Raw genomic sequence first — 19,043 nt, 5'->3', positions numbered from 1 at the left:
CCTTAGGTCCTACTCTACTGAACTCTTCCCTGGAATTCCTTGTACTGTTTCTATTTCTAGAATTTTGAGTCTTTTTTCCTGAGGGCAAAAGACTGCTGTTTAGGAAGAAATACTTCCCACCACATGCACAAAAAAATCAAAGAGAAACAGTACCAGCACTGGGCTAAAAGGGGCAATGACTAATGAGGGAAATGATATAGAGGACTGGTTTCTAAACCAAGGACATGGAATCAGAACTGGAAAAACCACATTGAGTTTAATTGCTCCCTTGTGAGTGTCCTGGACAAAACCAAACTGTTACCAATCTCCTCCCTGTGTTAATTTAGCAGTCTCATATTGACTGAACAATGTCTACAGGTGATATGTCATTTGGCTGAACACTTAAGTATTTCTTGGTAGTAACAGAAAGATAGGTAGTAACATGAAAATAACCAGGAATTTTATCAAAGGGAAAAAGTTTTTAGCCGGCGCCTTGGCTCAATAGGCTAATCCGCATGCGGCGCCGGTACACCGGGTTCTAGTCCCGGTCGGGGCACCAGATTCTGTCCCCGTTGCTCCTCTTCCAGTCCAGCTCTCTGCTGTGGCCCGGGAGTGCCGTGGAGGATGGCCCAAGTGCTTGGGCCCTGCACCCGCATGGGAGACCAGGAGAAGCACCTGGCTCCTGGCTTCAGATCAGCGCAGTGCACCAGCCGCAGCAGCCATTGGTGGGTGAACCAACGGAAAAAAGGAAGATCTTTCTCTCTCTCTCTCTCTCTCTCTCTCTCTCACTGTGCACTCTGCCTGTCAAAAAAAATAAATAAAATAAAATAAGAAAGAAAGAAAGAAAAAGAAAAAGCTTTTAAAAATATGGACCAAGTGTCATCTTCTGAGACCAGGCACTTAGTGGATTACAGGCAACAAAGTTTACAGGTCAGGCTGGCAACAATTGATTTATCTTACCTTATCTACTGAAGTAGCAATAAGGACTATGAGCTAATTATTACATTAACCTATGTGAGCATATATAGAGTTTAAAATTTTAGATTTGTCTCTCAAAAAATCATGATACTCCAAAACTACATGGTCACTCTGCTATCCCGTGTTCCTCCTAGTAAAACAAAAACAGCATGTGGCACAGCTTATTTATTATGGTGTGCAGTCCTTGGGGAGAAGGGTAATGGACAGGAGGCTGAAACAGTGGGGAAAAGAGAACCAATAAGAAGAGTTATGGCCAGTGCCATGGCTTAACAGGCTAATCCTCCACCTTGTGGCCCCAGCACACGGGGTACTAGTCCTGGTTGGGGCGCCAGATTCTATCTCGGTTGCCCCTCTTCCAGGCCAACTCTCTGCTATGGCCCGGGAAGGCAGTGGAGGATGGTCCAAGTCCTTGGGCCCTGCACCCGCATGGGAGACCAGGAGAAGCACCTGGCTCCTGCCTTCAGATCAGCGCGATGCGCAGGCCGCAGCGGCCATTGGAGGCTGAACCAATGGCAAAAAGGAAGACCTCTCTCTCTCTCTCTCTCTCTCTCACTATCCACTCTGCCTGTCCAAAAAAAATAAAGAGTTATAAAACCACTTGCTCATAACTGTAACTAATTGCTAGATCTCTTGGAACTGTCTCCAATATTCCATATGAACTGGCCTCGAGATAGTCTACCAAAAAAGATGATTTAAAAATGTGTCCACTGAAATCTGTCTCCCATTAGTCAAAGTTTTAGCCAATGTGACATTAACTCTCCCAAATTTCCCAACTGGGCACACTAGCACCCAGAGAGTCATATGGCATCTTGTGTCTAAGCATCAACAAGGAAGCCCTGAGGCAAGAGGTGAGAGATGCCCAGCGCAGATACAAGCCAAAACAATTCAAGGTTACACTTCTATGCAGTTCATTGAAGTCCACCTAGAGCTAATTACTATAGTCTAAAAAAAAGACACAAGTGAGGCTAAGAGGAACAAAAGTGGTGCATAGGAAATACCTAATACACTGTCATTCATTTTCACACTTTCCATGTTATAATTGTACTCACAATCGAGCATTTCTATTGAAAGGGGTACTCTGGTTGAACATGCAGTTAGAAGGGAAGGCATCTAAAATTCATGGTATTCCTGTGCTGTCCTAGGGACAGAAATAGGCCCAACGACTGAGCCTATTTCTCTTAACTCAGTAGGTCTCAGATAGCACACCCAGAACTATGCTACTTCCTATTATTGAGACTGCAAAGGAGAAACAAAAGGAAAGCACAGTAATTAGAAAACACAAAATAAAATGGCAGGAATAAGCCAAGTATGTCATGAATCAGAATTACTGTAAATTTGTATTAAACTAATATATTAATAATATTTTCATTTTGGAGTTAAAATTCTAATTGTGTATGTGGACAAAAGAGATACCTAAAATAAAATCACACAAGGAGGCTAAAATAAATGAATATAAAAAGAACTATCAGGTAAATACTAACAAAAAGACATGGGCAAAGCAATCTTAATATCAGAAAAACTGGAATCCAAAATCAAAAAAAAATTTTTTTAACTTTTATTTAATGAATATAAATTTCCAAAGTACAGCTTATGGATTACAATGGCTTACCCCTCCCATAACTTCCCTCCCACCTACAACCCTCCCTCTCCCACTCCCTCTCCCCTTCCATTCACATCAAGATTCATTTTCAATTCTCTTTATATACAGAAGATCAATTTAGTATAAAGATTTCTACAGTTTGTATCCACATAGAAACACAAAGTGAAAAATACTGTTTGAGTACTGGTTATAGCATTAAATCACAATGTACAGCACATTAAGGACAGAGATCCCACATGAGGAGCAAGGGCACAGTGACTCCTGTTGTTGACCCAACAAATTGACACTCTAGTTTATGGTGCCAGTAACCACCCTAGACTCTCATCATGAGTCGCCAAGGCTATAGAAGCCTTCCAAGTTCGCCGACTCTGATCATATTTAGACAAGGTCATAAAAGACAGGGTGAGGATAGTAACCAATGATCCTAAGAGTGGCATTAACCAGGTCTGAACAATTATACAGCATTAAGTGGGGAAGAGGACCATAAGTACACACAGGTTGGGAGTAGAGCCATTGGTGGTAGAGTAGAGGTTATGATTACAAAGGAATGAAGCCCAAGTACGCTAGACAGGGTCTAGAACAAAGGACAGAGTCATTATTAGAGGAGCTAAGAAAGGTGCTGTCTAAGCTACAATTAAGTTTTCTGATTGAGAGGCAAATAGAACCTGATAGAAGGGGCTTGATAATAATCTGGTGGGCTTTAGGCCTTGTAAGTTAAGAGGCCCAGACCTATCTATCTCTTCACATGGGGTACATCCTAAGGGAGGTGTGAACCTCCTGGGGGAAGGCACTCCGTTGACTTTCATTACTTAGCTGGCCTGGGAGGAGAGCTGGCCAGGTAAAGGCAGGGGGCATCTCTAACAAGAAATTTACAGTTCTGCCTGCAAAGTTGCTGACCCTACTTGACCATCCCCTCAGCTGCAGTGGTCGCTTTGGAAGTTGGGCTGAGTGAAGGGCTTTTCAGCTTAGAGCCAATAAGATCTGTGGCTCTGACCTGGGTATCCTTCAACTCTAGGGCAGGTCCCAAAATGAAAATTTTTACAAGAGGGGCCAGCTTGTAGCGCAGCAGGTTAAGCTGTTGGTTGCAATGCCAGCATCCCACAGCAGAGTGCTTGTTTGAGTCCTGGCTGCTCTACTTCTGATCCAAATCCCTGCTATTGAGCCTAGGAAAGCAATGGATAATGATCCAAGTACTGGGTTCTCTGCTACCCATATGGAAGACCAGGATGGGGTAAGTAGCTCTTGGCATCAGCGCGCCCCAGTCCTAGCTGTTGCAGCCATTTCGGGAGTAAAGGAGTGAGTTAGCTGATGGAAGATTCATTCATTCATTCATTCATTCTCTCTCTCTGTGTCTCTCTCTCTTTCTCGCTCTCTCTGCCTTTCAAATAAATCTTTTTGAAAAAGGAAAAATTTTGTAAGATACAAAGACATGTATTTTATATTAATAACAGAGACTGCATAGTAAAGAAAATGTGGGCCACTGGAATGCTCAGCACCATCAACAAATACTGTCTTTGCACTCTAGTCAACTTAAATGATGCTGTTTTATTCTCTCATGTTTGATATCCACTTTTGCTAACTCCGATTTGATTTTTGGCCCCAGTAGACCTCCCCAAAACTGAAACTTCTAGGGATCTCCAGATTTTACTTCTGGAGGTAACTTGTTAAACTGTCTACCTCTGGAACTCAAGTAACTTCTAGTATACTAAGTATAGAGACCATACTTCAGTGCAGAGAGGCAATATCTACATGAGATTATGTAATTCTTGTTATTTTTCTTATTCATTTAAAGATATAAGTGAAACTATAACTTTCAGAAAAATGATTATACAGATAGAAAACCCAAAGCACCTGAACAATTACAGTAAACAAGTACAAAGTCAATATACAAACATCAATTACATGTCTATGTATTATCAACAATTAGAAAGTCTTTTTTATAATAGCATAAAAATTAAAAGTGGGGGAGCACACAGTCTAGCAGTCAGACACCAATTACAATAGCCATATCCCACACTGATACTCAGTTCTGACTCCAGCTTTTTGCCAACATGGACCTTGGGAGGCAGCATTGATGCCTCAATATTTGAGTCCCTGCCTTGATTGAGTTCCTTGCTCCTGGCTTTGGCTCAGCCTGGCTCTCAAGCCCTGCCCAAGAACTATGGACATTTGGGAAGTGAACCAGTGAATGGGAGTGCTTTCCCTCTGCCAACCATAGAAATTTTTAAAGTGCTTGGAAATAAAAGGAAACAATATGTGCAAGAACTCTAAAAAAATTTATGAACTATGATGGGGAAGAATTAAGGAAGACAAATAAATGGATAGGCCATGTTCATGGAGTAATAGATACAATATAATAAAAACAACTCTCTCAATAAATTCAGTGCAACATCAATCAAAAGCTCTGATAGATTATTTTATTTTTAGTGATGGGGAAGGATTGATAAGCTAACTCTTAAATGTATGTATAGTGAAATGCAAAAGGCCAAAGATAGCTAAGATATTTTTGAGAAAAAAATCAATAAAATTGGGGTATTTACATTACCAAATGTCAAGACTTATTATAGACAAATATTAATTAAGAGAGTATGGTATTGGCACAAAGGTAGACAATTTGAGCAATGGAACACAATAGAGAGTTTAGAAACATACCTGCATGTGTATGGAGGATTGATTTCTGATAGAAGTGCCACTGCTGCAGAGTAGGGAATGGTTGTTTTTTTCAATATATAGTGATGTATCAATAAGATATTCATATGAGAACACTGAATCTGGCCCAACTACTTCATATTATAAACCATAAATTAATCCCAAGTGGACTAAAGATTTAAATATATAAAACAATAAAGCCTTATATTTTTACTTTGAGGGAAGCAAAATTCTCTTAAACAATACAAAAGGCAATTGCCACAAAAAGATTAATAAACTGGACTATATTTAAATCAAGAAACTTTCTTCAGTAAAAGACACTATTTAAAGAGAAAAGGCAAGTCACAAAATATGAGAAGTTATTTGCAATACATATAACTAATGACTGAAACTCTCATACATTAATGGTGGGAATTTTAATTTATACAATCATTTTAGAAATTGCTTGGCAGTATCTACTAGACCTGAACATAAATTGAATAATTTTGCTTGTAATTCCAGTAAAACTGCATGCTTATGTTGCCAAAAATAATGTACAAGAATGTTCATTACAGTATACATGAGCTCCAAAAAATGGAAACGTCCCAAATAGCCATCAACAATAGATTGATGTTTTAATATTAAGACAATGGAATACTACAAGCAATGTAAATGGACTACTGTTATACAAAAACATGGCTGACAATGTAATACTTTATCCCTTTTAGTATTTATTTTGTTCTAGTACTATTGACTGAACTCTGTAATTAACACACAATTATTCTTAAGTGTTTAAATTTTAACTGAAAAGTGATCCCTGTTAAATTTAAGAGTGGGAAAAAGAGAGGGAGGAGATGTACAATTTGGGCCATGCTCAATTGGACTTGCCCCAAATGGTGGATTTAGAAACATGCCAGGGGATTCCAATACAATCCCATCAAGGTGGCATGTACCAATGCCATCTCACTAGTCCAAGTGATCAATTTCAGTTCACAATTGCTCATAATGATAGGTCTAAGAGTCAAAGGCATCACATAAACAAGACTAGTGTCTGCAAATACTAACTGATAGAATAAAAACGGAGAGAATGACCCGACATGGGAAGCAGATACACAGCAGACTGATAGAACGGCAGATGTCCTAAATAGCACTCTGGCCTCAGAATCAGCCCTTAAGGCATTTGGATCTGGCTCAAGAGCCCATGAGAGTATTGTAGGCATGGAAAGCCAAGACACTCTGCAAAAAAAAAAAAAGAAGAAGAAGAAGACCTAAATGAAAGATCTCTGTGAGTGAGATCCCAGAGGAAAGAACGAGGCCATCAAAGAAGGAGGTACCTTTCTCTGAAGGGAGGAGAGAACTTCCACTTTGACTATGACCCTATCGGAATAAGATCAAAGTTGGCGAACCCTAAAGGCTTCCGTAGCCCTGACAACTCATGACTAGAGCCTAGGGAGATTACTGACACCATAAACAAGAGTGTCAAATTGTTAAGTCAACAACAGGAGTCACTGTGCACTTACTCTTCATGTAGGATCTGTCCTTAATGTGTTGTCCAATGTGAAGTAATGCTATAACTAGTACTGAAACAGTATTTTTCACTTTGTGTTTCTGTGTGGGTGCAAACTGATGAGATCTTTACTAATTATATACTGAATCGATCTTCTGTATATAAAGAGAATTGAAAATGAATCTTGATGTGAATGGAATGGGAGAGGGAGCGGGAGATGGGGGGGTGCGAGTGGGAGGGAAGTTATGGGGGGAAAAAGCCATTGTAATCCATAAGTTGTACTTTGGAAATTTATATTTACTAAATAAAAGTTTTAAAAAACATGGCTGAATCTTACAGACAAAAAGAGAAATGAAAGACAGAGGAGTACCTATTGTGCGTTCATGAATGGCAAAACAGTTCACTGTGTCAGAAGTCCAGTTGATGGTAACCTTTGAAAAGGAAGAAGGGAAGAGCGATTGGGAGGGGGCATTAGGAGAGCTTCTGGAATGTTAATAATGTCTCAGATAATTGTTTAGTTTCTAGATGGGTACATTTACTTTATGGGAACTTTAGTATGTACTTTTCTGAATGTGTATTATACTTCAATAAGGTTGTTTAATTGCAGGTCATGATTCAGTGAAAGTAAAGTGAAAGGATTTTACATTTATTTTCACTCTTAGCTCAAGGCTTCCAAGTTTTTCACCACAAATGCCCCCAGGGTACACTTGACCCATTCATGAGTAAGTAGTTTCATGTACATACTAGAAATGCATGTTATATGATGTTATTACTTTTTGTGTTACTTTCTTTTAGATTCAACTTGCAGCATTAAGAATGGCAGATGTGAGCAGTTTTGTAGAAAGAGTCGTAATAACAAGATTATCTGCTCCTGTACTGAGGGATACCGACTTGCAGAAAACCAGAAGTCTTGTGAACCAGCAGGTCAAAATCCAAATAAGTATTTTAAAGAAAACCTATATTTGGACCTTTGACAATTTAAGTGTCCTACATAATTTTAATCCCTACTTGTGTCTACTTACACTTGATATCAATGAAAAGATCAGTAGCCTGAATTGTACAAATGAGTTTTCCAAATTGCATAATGTTTTAAATTTAAATCCTGTAATTATCTCTAGTGTAGTCTCTTATTTTCATCCATTTTTTTTTCTTTCACAAAGCAATTGGTTTGATTTTTGTACATGTATTTATGATACATTAAGTCAAAATAATGTAAAAATGTACTACTACACCATCAAAGATACACAAATAGTGATAGATTTCTAGTACAAGGATGGTGAATTTTAAGCATGGTTCTAACAGGGCCAAACTAGTTTATTTTTAGGAAGTTTTTTCCTATGCCTAGGTCTCAAGCTAAGTTTACACACTTAGTCTCAGTGGTTCTAGCAACTAACTCCTTCAAGTTTTCTAGGCTGATCAACATAATCCATACAGCAGGGAGAAAAAGTAATGTTTTCCAGTCATGTCAACCATGCCACCATGTTTACAGCAGATTTATATATTCGGAACCCCACACTCATACTATTCTTTTCTGAAGACAAAAGCAATAGAAACTGATTTTTTAAAAAGTGGACTCTGCAGGATCAATTATATTTGATAAATATAGTTTTTGAAGCAAACTAGATATAAATTTTTGCATTAGCAAAGCCTGATATCTTATTAAATTGCCACATTAAATCATGCACAATTCCTCTGAAACTGGGTTCAATGCATATCTTGACAATGCACCAGGTAGAGGATATTAAAGAAAAGACCAGAAGCCCGGCACATACATGCTGCAACTAAAATGAAGAGTCTCCAATGTTTCAGAACCTGCTTGCCTCTCTTCCTGATTCATTTCCACATGCCTTAAAGCTAGCCTCTCTTAGAAGGAGTGTGTGTGTCATCAACATGAAAGTCCAACTTCTAGTCCAGACAGATGGTATAGAAACTAAACCCTTACAAGCCCTTCTATGTTGTAAGTGAGAAAAAAAGAATTGAAAACCATCTCCTACTATTATGTGTAATATTTGAATACAGCCTTAGCTTTAACAGAATAAGTAGGCCAAACATAAAATAAGCTTTTCTGCCTTTTCAATAATGGTCCCTTTTCTCTAGCCCATTGTTGATCATGTACATTTATACATAAGTATTTTGAACTAATTTCCTGTTTTCCCAACCACATGCTGTCTTCATGATACTTTGCCGCAGCTGGTTGCTATAGAAATGCCTGTTACGAGGAACGTGAGAAATGAAAATGAAATGTTAGGTGACTTTGTTTGACTACAAATTTCCATTCTGGTTTTCCCTAGCATATCAGTACACGATTTTTTTTAAGGAAATAAATTAACCCAGTGGAAAAAGGTGGCCAGACACCAGGTATATGTGGCCATGATAATCTTTAGTAATCTATTTGGTTAATATTTGACAGCCAGGTAATTGAATTATAATGATGTCTTTCAAACAAATTCCTAAAATCCACCTTGGGATCTAGAAGGCATTCTAATCTACAAAAGAAACCTTATTAATGATAAAGAGCAGAATTCCCAATTACATAATTGCAAAGTTAGATTTCCATTCAGGAATGGCACTTAAGAATAAGACGTTTTAGTAAAGAAACTAAACAGAAAGTCAGTATACTCTATAAAAGTCTTACCCAATTTAATTCTGGAACACCTACTCTATTTCCATAAAGATGATGGATCCCTGAGCCAAATGTTCTTTTTATGCAGGGTTTGAAAACTTTCCATGAAAAAAATGCAAGCAACCTTCTAATTTGAGACAATATTTATTGATTAGATTTTAAAAATATATCTATGGGTCTGCTTCTCAGAAGTGATAAGGATGGGTCTCATTCTCAATTTTTGTAACTCATCTTCTACTTGCCAATGAGAAATCTCAGAATACTAATTATTTTTCTACTTTTCCAGTGCCATTTCCATGTGGAAGAGTTTCTGTTTCACATGCTTCTAAGAAAATCACCCGTGCTACGACAATTTTTTCCAATATGGACTATGAAAATTTTACTGAAGCTGAAACCATTTGGGATAATGTCACTCAAGATGCCCAATCATCTGATGACTTCACTCGGATTGTTGGTGGAGAAAATGCAAAACCGGGTCAATTTCCATGGCAGGTACTCTCTGCTGATGGTATCTCAAAACTGGAGCTCAGCTGGCAAGGGACAGGCCTGGTGGGCGACTGAGGCTAGGACACTAGACAACCCTATGAGGTGAGAGAAGTATTTAGGCAAGGTTCATCACTAAGCAATATGAGAACACCTCCACAAGTGTGCAGCTGGTGAAAGAGAAATTCAGGGACTGATCTTATATGAAATTAAGAAGAACTGGACATAAAGAAAATAACATAGGATTGCAGACAAGCAGCTGGTCAGCAATTGGGAGAGTTGGAAATGAGGTCACAGGAGCTAGGGTTCTGGGTACTGCTTCAGCTTCAGTCCCTGGAAAAAATGGTAAAAGTTAGAAAGTCTATAGCCCCAGAGATGCTGAAGTATTTTGAAAGGAGATAAAGACTTGAGTAGGTAGCAGTAAGGCAAGAACTAGGTACACAGAACCAGGATGTTGGATAGGGGCTTGTTCTACAGCTAAGGTTTTATTTATTTTATTTTCTTTTTCTGGAATTTTTTTTCATTTATTAAACTTTTATTTAATGAATATAAATTTCCAAAGTACAGCTTATGGGTTACAATGGCTTCCCCCCTCCCATAACTTCCCTCCCGCCCGCAACCCTCCCCTTTCCCACTCCCTCCCCCCTTCCATTCACATCAAGATTCATTTTCAATTCTCTTTATATACAAAAGATCAGTTTAGTATATATTAGGGTAAAGATTTCAACGGTTTGCACCATATAGCAACACAAAGTGAAAAAACTACCATTGGAGTACTAGTTATAGCATTAAATAACAGTGTACAGCACATTAAAGACAGAGATCCTACATAATATTTTCTTAAAATTAATTAATTTTCTATGCCATTTCCAATTAACACCAGGTTTTTACTTTTTTCATTTCCAATTATCTTTATATACAGATGATCAATTCAGTATATAATTAGTAAAGACCTCATCAGTTTGTACCCACACAGAAACACAAAGTATAAAAATACTGTTTTAGTACTAGTTATAGCATCACTTCACATTGGACAACACATTAAGGACAGATCCCACATGGGGTGTAAGTACACAGTGACTCCTGTTGCTGACTTAACAATTTGACACTCCTGTTCATGGCGTCAGTAATCTCCCTAGGCTCTATTCGTGAGTTGTCAGGGCTACGGAAGCCTTTAGAGTTCTCTGACTTTGATCTTATTACGATAGGGTCATAGTCAAAGTGGAAGTTCTCTCCTCCCTTCAGAGAAAGGTACCTCCTTCTTTGATGGCCCTGTCCTTTCCACTGGGATCTCACTCACAGAGATCTTTCATTTAGGTCTTTTTTTTCCATGGTATCTTGGCTTTCCATGCCTACAATACTCTCATGGGCTCTTCAGCAGGATCTGAATGCCTTAAGGGCTGATTCTGAGGCCAGAGTGCTATTTAGGACATCTGCCATTCTATGAGTCTGCTGTGTATCCCGCTTCCCATGTTGGATCTTTCTCTCCCTTTTTTATTCTATCAGTTAGTATTAGCAGACACTTGTTTTGTTTGTGTGATACCTTTGACTCTTAGACCTATCCAGGCCATCAATTGTGAACTGAAATTGATCACTTGGACTAGTGAGATGGCATTGGTACATGCCACCTTGATGGGATTGTATTGGAATCCCCTGGCATGTTTCTAAATCCACCATTTGGGGCAAGTCCGATTGAGCATGTCCCAAATTGTAGATCTCCTCCCTCTCTTTTTCCACTCTTAAATTTAACAGGGATCACTTTTCAGTTAAAATTTAAACACCTAAGAATAATCGTGTGTTAATTACAGAGTTCAACCACTAGTACTAGAACAACAACAACAACAAATACTAAAAAGGATAAAGTATTACATTGTACATCTAGAGTCAGGACAAGAGCTGATCAGGTCATTGTTTATTATAGTGTCCATTTCACTTCAACAGGTTTCCCCTTTGGTGCTCAGTTGTCGCCGATCAGGGAAAACAAATGATATTTGTCTCTTTGGGACTGTCCTAATTCACTCAGCATGATGTTTTCCAGATTGCTCCATCTTGTTGCAAATGACTCGGTTTCATTGTTTCTTACTGCTGTATAGTATGAAATGGAGTACATGTCCCATAATTTCTTTATCCAGTCTACTGTTGATGGGCATTTGGGTTGGTTCCAGGTCTTAGCTATTGTGAATTGAGCTGCAATAAACATTAATGTGCAGATGGCTTTTTTATTTGCCAAATTAATTTCCTTTGGGTAAATTCCAGGGAGTGGGATGGCTGGGTTGTATGGTAGGGTTATGTTCAGGTTGCTGAGGAATCTCCAGACAGACTTCCATAGTGGCTTAACCAGTTTGCATTCCCACCAACAGTGGGTTAGTGTCCCTTTTTCCCCACATCCTCTCCAGCATCTGCTGTTGGTAGATTTCTGAATGTGAGCCATTCTCACCGGGGTGAGATGGAACCTCATTGTGGTTTTGATTTGCATTTCTCTGATTGCTAGTGATCTTGAACATTTTTTCATGTGTCTGTTGGCCATTTGGATTTCCTCTTTCGAAAAATGTCTATTGAGGTCCTTGGCCCATCTCTTAAGTGGGTTGTTTGTTTGTTGTTGTGGATTTTCTTGATTTCTTTGTAGATTCTGGTTATCAACCCTTTATGTGTAGTATAGTTTGCAAATATTTTTTCCATTCTGTCGGTTGCCTCTTCACTTTCCTGACTGTTTCTTTTGAAGTACAGAAACTTCTCAATTTGATGCAATCCCAAATGTTAATTTTGGTTTTGACTGCCTGTGCTGCTGGAATATTTTCCAAGAAGTCTTTGCCTGTGCCTATATCTTGCAGGGTTTCTCCAATGCTCTCAAATAATTTGATGGTGTCAGGTCATGGATTTAAGTCTTTAATCCATGTTGAGTGAATTTTTGTGTAAGGTGATAGGTATGGGTCTTGCTTCAAGCTTCTGCACGTGGAAATCCAATTTTCTCAGCACCATTTATTGAATAGACTGTCCTTATTCCAGGGATTAGATTTGGATCTTTGGTAAAATATAAGTTGGCTGTAGATGTTTGGATTGATTTCTGGTGTTTCTATTCTGTTCCATTGGTCTATCCATCTGTTTCTGTACCAGTACCATGCTGTTTTGATAACAACTGCCCTGTAGTATGTCCTGAAATCTGGTATTGTGATGCCTCTGGCTTTGTTTTTGTTGTACAAGATTGCTTTGGCTATTCGAGGTCTTCTGTGTCTCCATATGAATTTCAGCATCATTTTTTCCAGATCTGAGAAGATGGTCTTTGGTATCTTGATTGGTATTGCATTGAATGTATAAATTGCTTTTGGGAGAATAGACATTTTGATGATATTGATTCTTCCAATCCATGAGCATGGAAGATTTCTCCATTTTTTGGTATCCTCTTCTGTTTCTTTCTCTAAGGTTTTGTAGTTTTCATGGTAGAGATCTTTAACATCCTTGGTTAAGTTTATTCCAAGGTATTTGATTGTTTTTGTAGCTATTGTGAATGTGATTGAACATAGAAGTTCTTCCTCAGCTGTGGCATTACCTGTGTATGTAAAGGCTGTTGATTTTTGTGCATTGATTTTATATCCTGCTACTTTGCCAAACTCTTCGATGAGTTCCAATAGTCTCTTAGTAGATTTCTTTGGGTCCCCTAAGTAAAGAATCATATCATCTGCAAAGAGTGATAGTTTGAGTTCTTCCTTCCCAATTTGTATCCCTTTAATTTCTTTTTCTTGCCTAATAGCTCTGGCCAAAACTTCCAGAACTATATAGAATAGCAGTGGTGAGAGTGGGCATCCCTGTCTGGTACCACATCTCAGCGGAAATGCTTCCAACTTTACCCATTCAATAGGATACTGGCTGTGGGTTTTTGATAAATTGCTCTGATTGTATTGAGGAATGTTCCTTCCATACCCAGTTTGCTTAGAGTTTTCATCATGAAAGGGTGTTGTATTTTATCAAATGCTTTCTCTGCGTCTATTGAGAGAATCATATGGTTTTTCTTCTGCAGTCTGTTAATGTAGTGTATCACGTTGATTGTTTTGCGAATGTTGAACCATCCCTGCATACCAGGGATAAATCCCACTTAGTCTGGGTGGATGATCTTTCTGATGTGTTGTTGCATTCTATTGGCCAGAATTTTATTGAGTATTTTTGCATCTATGTTCATCAGAGATATTGGTCTGTAATTCTCTTTCAATGCTTCATCTTTTTCTGGCTTAGGAATTAAGGTGATGCTGGCTTTATAGAAAGAATTTGGGAGGATTCCCTCTTTTTCGATTGCTCTGAATAGTTTGAGAAGAATTGGAGTTAGTTCTTCTCTAAATGTCTGGTAGAACTCAGCAGTGAATCCATCTGGCCCTGGGCTTTTCTTTGTTGGGAGGGCCTTTATTACTGTTTCAATTTCTGTGTCAGTTATTGGTCTGTTTATGTTTTCTATGTCTTCCTGGCTCAATTTATGTAGGTTGTATGTGTCCAAGAATCTGTCCATTTCTGATAGATTTCCCTGTTTGCTGGCATACAAGTCCTTGTAGTAATTTCTGATGATTCTTTTTATTTCTGTGGTGTCTGTTGTTATGTTTCCCTTTTCATCTCTGATCCTATTGAATTGGGTCTTTTTTCTTCTTTTTTTTAGTTAGTTGGGCCAATGGGGTGTCAATTTTGTTTATTTTTTCAAAAAACCAGCTCCTCGTTTGGCTGATTTTTTGTAATGTTTTTTTGGATTCAATCCTGTTGATTTCTTCTTTGATTTTAATTATTTCTCTTCTCCTACTGGGTTTGGGTCTGGGTGCTGTAGATTTTCTAGATCCTTGAGATGAAGTGAAAGCTCATCTATTTGGTGCCTTTCCAATTTCTTGATGTAGGCACCTATTGATATAAACTTTCCTCTTAACACTGCTTTTGTTGTATCCCATAGGTTTTGGTATGTTGTGCTTTTATCCTCATTTACTTCCAGAAATTTTTTGATTTCTCTTTTAATTTCTTCTATGACCCATTGTTCATTCAGGAGCGTGTTGTTCAATCTCCATGTGTTTGCACGTGCTCTAGGGATTCCCGAGTTGCTAATTTCCAAATTCATTCCTTTGTGGTCTGAGAAGCTGCATGGTATGATTCTAATTCTTTTGAATTTACTGAGACTTGCTTTATGGCCTAGTATGTGGTCAATCCTAGAGAAGGTTCCATGTACTGCTGAGAAGAATGTAAAGTCTTTAGATGTAGGATGAAATGTTCTGTAGCTATCTGTTAGATCCATTTGGGCTATAGTGTCATTTAAATCTACTGTCTCCTTGTTGATCTTCTGTCCTGTTGATTTGTCTATCTCTGAGAGTGGAGTATTGAAGTCCCCCAGTACTATTGTATTGGAGTCTAAGTCTCCCTTTAAGTCCCTTAACAAGTCTTTTAAATAAGCTGGTGCCCTGTAATTAGGTGCATATACATTGATAATCGTTATATCTTCCTGTTGAATGGATCCCTTAATCATTATATAGTGCCCCTGTTTGTCTCTCCTAACAGTTTTTGTGGTAAAGTTTATGTTGTCCGATATTAAGATGGCTACGCCCGCTCATTTTTCATTTCTGTTGGCATGGTATATATTTTTCCAGCCTTTCACTTTCAGTCTGTATGGATCATTGTTGGAAAGATGAGTTTCTTGTAAGCAGCAAAAAGATGGGTTTTGTTCCTTAACCCAAACAGCCAATCAGTGTCTTTTAACTGGAGAGTTCAAACCATTAACATTCAATGTGACTATTGAGAAGGAGTAACTTTGCCCTGCCATTGGCCAAAGATTTTTTCTAATATATGGTTTGAGATTCCTGTGATCTTTTGCTGTGAGGTTTCCTTCCTTTACCTTCTTTCATATTGGTGACCGTGTTTCTGTGTTTCTGTATGTAACACATCTTTAAGCATCTTTTGCAGGGCTGGACGAGTGGTGACAAATTCTTTCAGTTTCTGTTTGCTGTGAAAGGTCTTTAATTCACCTTCATTCACAAATGAGAGCTTTGCAGGATATAATATTCTGGGCTGGCAGTTTTTCTCTCTTAGTACCTGGGCTATATCTCGCCATTCCCATCTAGCTTGTAGGGTTTCTGATGAGAAGTCAGCTGTGAGTCTAATTGGAGATCCTCTGAGAGTAATCTGGCGTTTCTCTCTTGCACATTTTAGGATCTTTTCTTTATGTTTCACTGTGGTGAGTTTGATTACGACGTGTCGTGGTGAGGATCTCTTTTGGTCATGTTTATTAGGGGTTCTATGAGCTTCCTGTACTAGGATGTCTCTGTCCTTCTCCAAACCTGGGAAATTTTCTGCTAGTATCTCACTGAAAAGGCCTTCTAATCCTTTTTCCCTCTCCATGCCTTCAGGAACTCCTAGAACCCGAATGTTGGGTTTTTTAATAGTATCCTCTAGATTCCTGACAGTATTTTTTAGATTTCTGATTTCTTCTTCTTTTCTTTGATTTGCCTGTTTCCTTTCCTGTTCTCTGTCTTCTAATTCCGATATTCTCTCTTCTGCTTCGCCCATTCTGTTTTTAAGGCTCTCTAATGTGTTTGTCATTTGATCTATTGAGTTCTTCATTTCATTATGGTTTCTTGTCACTATCACAGTTTCATGTTCTACTAGTTGTTTCATTTCATTTTGATTCCTCCTTAATATTTCATTTTCACGAGAGAGATTTTCTATCTTGTCCATTAAGGATTTCTGTAGTTCAAGAATTTGTTTTTGAGAACTTCTTAATGTTTTTATCAGTTTTTTGAGATCCGCTTCTTGCATTTCCTCTATCTCTTCATCTTCATAATCTTGGATTGGGGTGTCTTGTTCATTTGGGGGCATCATAGTGTCTTCCTTGCTCTTGTTACCTCGGCTTCTACGTTTTTTGTTTGGCATGTTGGAGATAATTTATGGTTTTTTTTTTTTTTTTTTTTGCTGTGGTGATTTTTTCTCCTTATACTATTCCTCTAAGTGGGCTGTCTGCTTTGATGGATCCTTAGAGGCTGTGATGGGTGTGGCCAGAGAGCTCTGCTTGATTCTTCAGGTTTAAGGCTATGCAAAAAGTGACTCACCTTGCTCCTTGCTGGATCTCTCTCTCTCTCTCTCTCTCTCTCTTTTTTTTTTTTTTGACTCAGTTGGGAAGTAATTCCAAATGGCTGAGTGGAATTGAGGGTAGTTGAAATCTGGCCTCTGTGAGTATTCGTTTGAACTACCCCTGGGACCACACACAGTGTTTATGCAGCCCTCAATGTGTTCTCAAGTTTCACCTTAGACCCAAAGTTACTGTGTTTGTGTACTCATTGCCACTTTACATATGTAAAATGGTGCCTGCTCTTTGTTTTGCTCAAGTGAAGTGAGGGGCCTCTGCCTTTCCCCACTAATGTCTCGCATTTCTGAGGCTTTTGTCTTACCTCCCGTTCGTTCCCGCGCTGGGGAGATTCTGCGGCTCGGGTCCCGCGGTTGGATTTCCACGCGGTGGGCTCCTTGTAGGTCTTCTGTGTCACATCCACTAGATCCGGAAGCGTTTCCTCTGCAGTTTTTTTCTTGAATCTTTTCCTGAGGCTACAGTAATTCCACTTTTATGAAACTTTATTTTCCAGACTATCGGCGCACGTCCTCACTATCCGCCATCTTGGCTCCGCCCCCCCAATTTGGTAGTCATTTCAAGGATGCTTCACTCCAAAGTATTCTCTCTACTGGGGTTTGAATTTCATCATAAGAGACTCAGTAACTTTACAGACTCTGCAATCATCAAATAGGTAACAAGATCAGGTGAATGTCCTGAGGTCACACTGGAATTTTCTGAGATTAGTTATGTATCTATCCAGGTTTCTTCATAATTCCTATCATTTTCCATTATGATGGATATAAGTTATGGAACATATATCTGGGGCTGGGGGTGCCATGGAGGACTCAAATAGACATTGTAGATAATGGTATGGAAGAGTAGCCAAACATCACAACCAAATTTTGTATTTTCCTTTCCTTTACCTTTGCCTTCTTTAAAAAACAATGTTGGTTGGTTCTTACAGCCAACACAATATACTGTATGTCACTTTACATCCCTTCAATCCCTACTTGAGCATATCCCACCAGCACTTCTTCCTTCATCCACCATTAACTATTTCTTTCACTTATCTATATTTACTCATCACAACCCTTTGTAAGACTGACATTTTCCATCAATGTTTCCTTGAGCAATTTTTCTTGGGTACAGCCACCCTAATTATGCTTTCACTTCTCTTTAACAATCACGTATCTCATTCTGTTTAATCTTGTTATTTGTGTTCTGCATTTTCACTTATAAGCTGGTTACAACAAAAGATCCTACTTTATGACAATTACCTTTCTTTGGCTTGTGGAACACAAAGCAGTGCTTAGAGCAAAAGATCCAGAAGCTCAGGGATGTATTAATAGCTATGAAGATGACTTCCCTTTAAAAAAAAAACAGGATTTTTTTTAACTCAAGGATACATGAATTGTGAGCTTAGAACTTGCCCCCTTGTTATCCCAGAAATCAAATGGCAAATACACTTAAATGAGGGACAAGAAAAGGTAGGAGAGAGGTCTCAATTTATGTACATGATCTCTTTGCCTCCCACCCTCTTTAAACCAAATATTTGGCAGTGCTTTAACAATGCATGTCATTCCTAAAAGAAAGTTTGTAACCCTAGCAGACAGAGGAAACTTAGGTGATTGCAGATGCTCAATAAGAAGACACAAATGATACACATCATTTCCAGTCTCTCTGTGTCACTCTCACTGCACACTTACAATTATTGTACTTGTGTTCTTTTTCCTGGCAAGCTTAGCTAAGATCATTTGGAATGTTCACAATATCTCATACATGTGAATGCATGTAAGCACCCACACATTCACTCCCTATTCATCCATATGAACTACGATTATTGACTCTAGAGGTCCAAAGCACAAAGTTTTATTTTCCAAAGTTTACTTTTTCTTTGTGAACTGAGGGGTGAAAGGTGCAGGAAGGCTGTTTCAGGCCCTGGTTAAGAAGCCTTTCCAATCACTGGGCTGGCTATTAAGTCGGGCGGTTTGGAGAGGAAACGCTGCTTGAAAAAAAATGTTTGGTGAATTGTTAACTGGGAAGAGCTGTTAACAGTAGTGGCTGCATAGCTCCATCCAGGAAGTGTGTTGAGGGTGTCCGGTGGGATCCGGCCCAGTGTTTGAGACCATGGGGAACGATGTTCACCTTCCACGTTGTTGGCCCACGGTGGCGCTATTTCCTTACCTTA

The 19,043-nt window shown here is 38.7% G+C and overlaps 1 protein-coding gene across 1 annotated transcript in view; it reads left to right on the top strand.

Moving 5' to 3' along the window:
- Nucleotides 1-19,043, top strand: part of F9 (coagulation factor IX) — a 49,549-nt gene that overhangs the window by 15,642 nt on the left and 14,864 nt on the right. The window contains exons 5-6 of the mRNA XM_062183933.1: nt 7,488-7,616; nt 9,602-9,807. Coding sequence (XP_062039917.1) covers nt 7,488-7,616; nt 9,602-9,807 — 335 coding nt within the window. The remainder of the gene's footprint in view (nt 1-7,487; nt 7,617-9,601; nt 9,808-19,043) is intronic.

This window comes from Lepus europaeus, chromosome X (assembly GCF_033115175.1).
Source record: "Lepus europaeus isolate LE1 chromosome X, mLepTim1.pri, whole genome shotgun sequence".
NCBI classification, from domain to species: Eukaryota; Metazoa; Chordata; class Mammalia; order Lagomorpha; family Leporidae; genus Lepus; species Lepus europaeus.
Note: the sequence above shows the minus strand (reverse complement) of the source record. Positions and strands in the feature narration are given on the sequence as shown.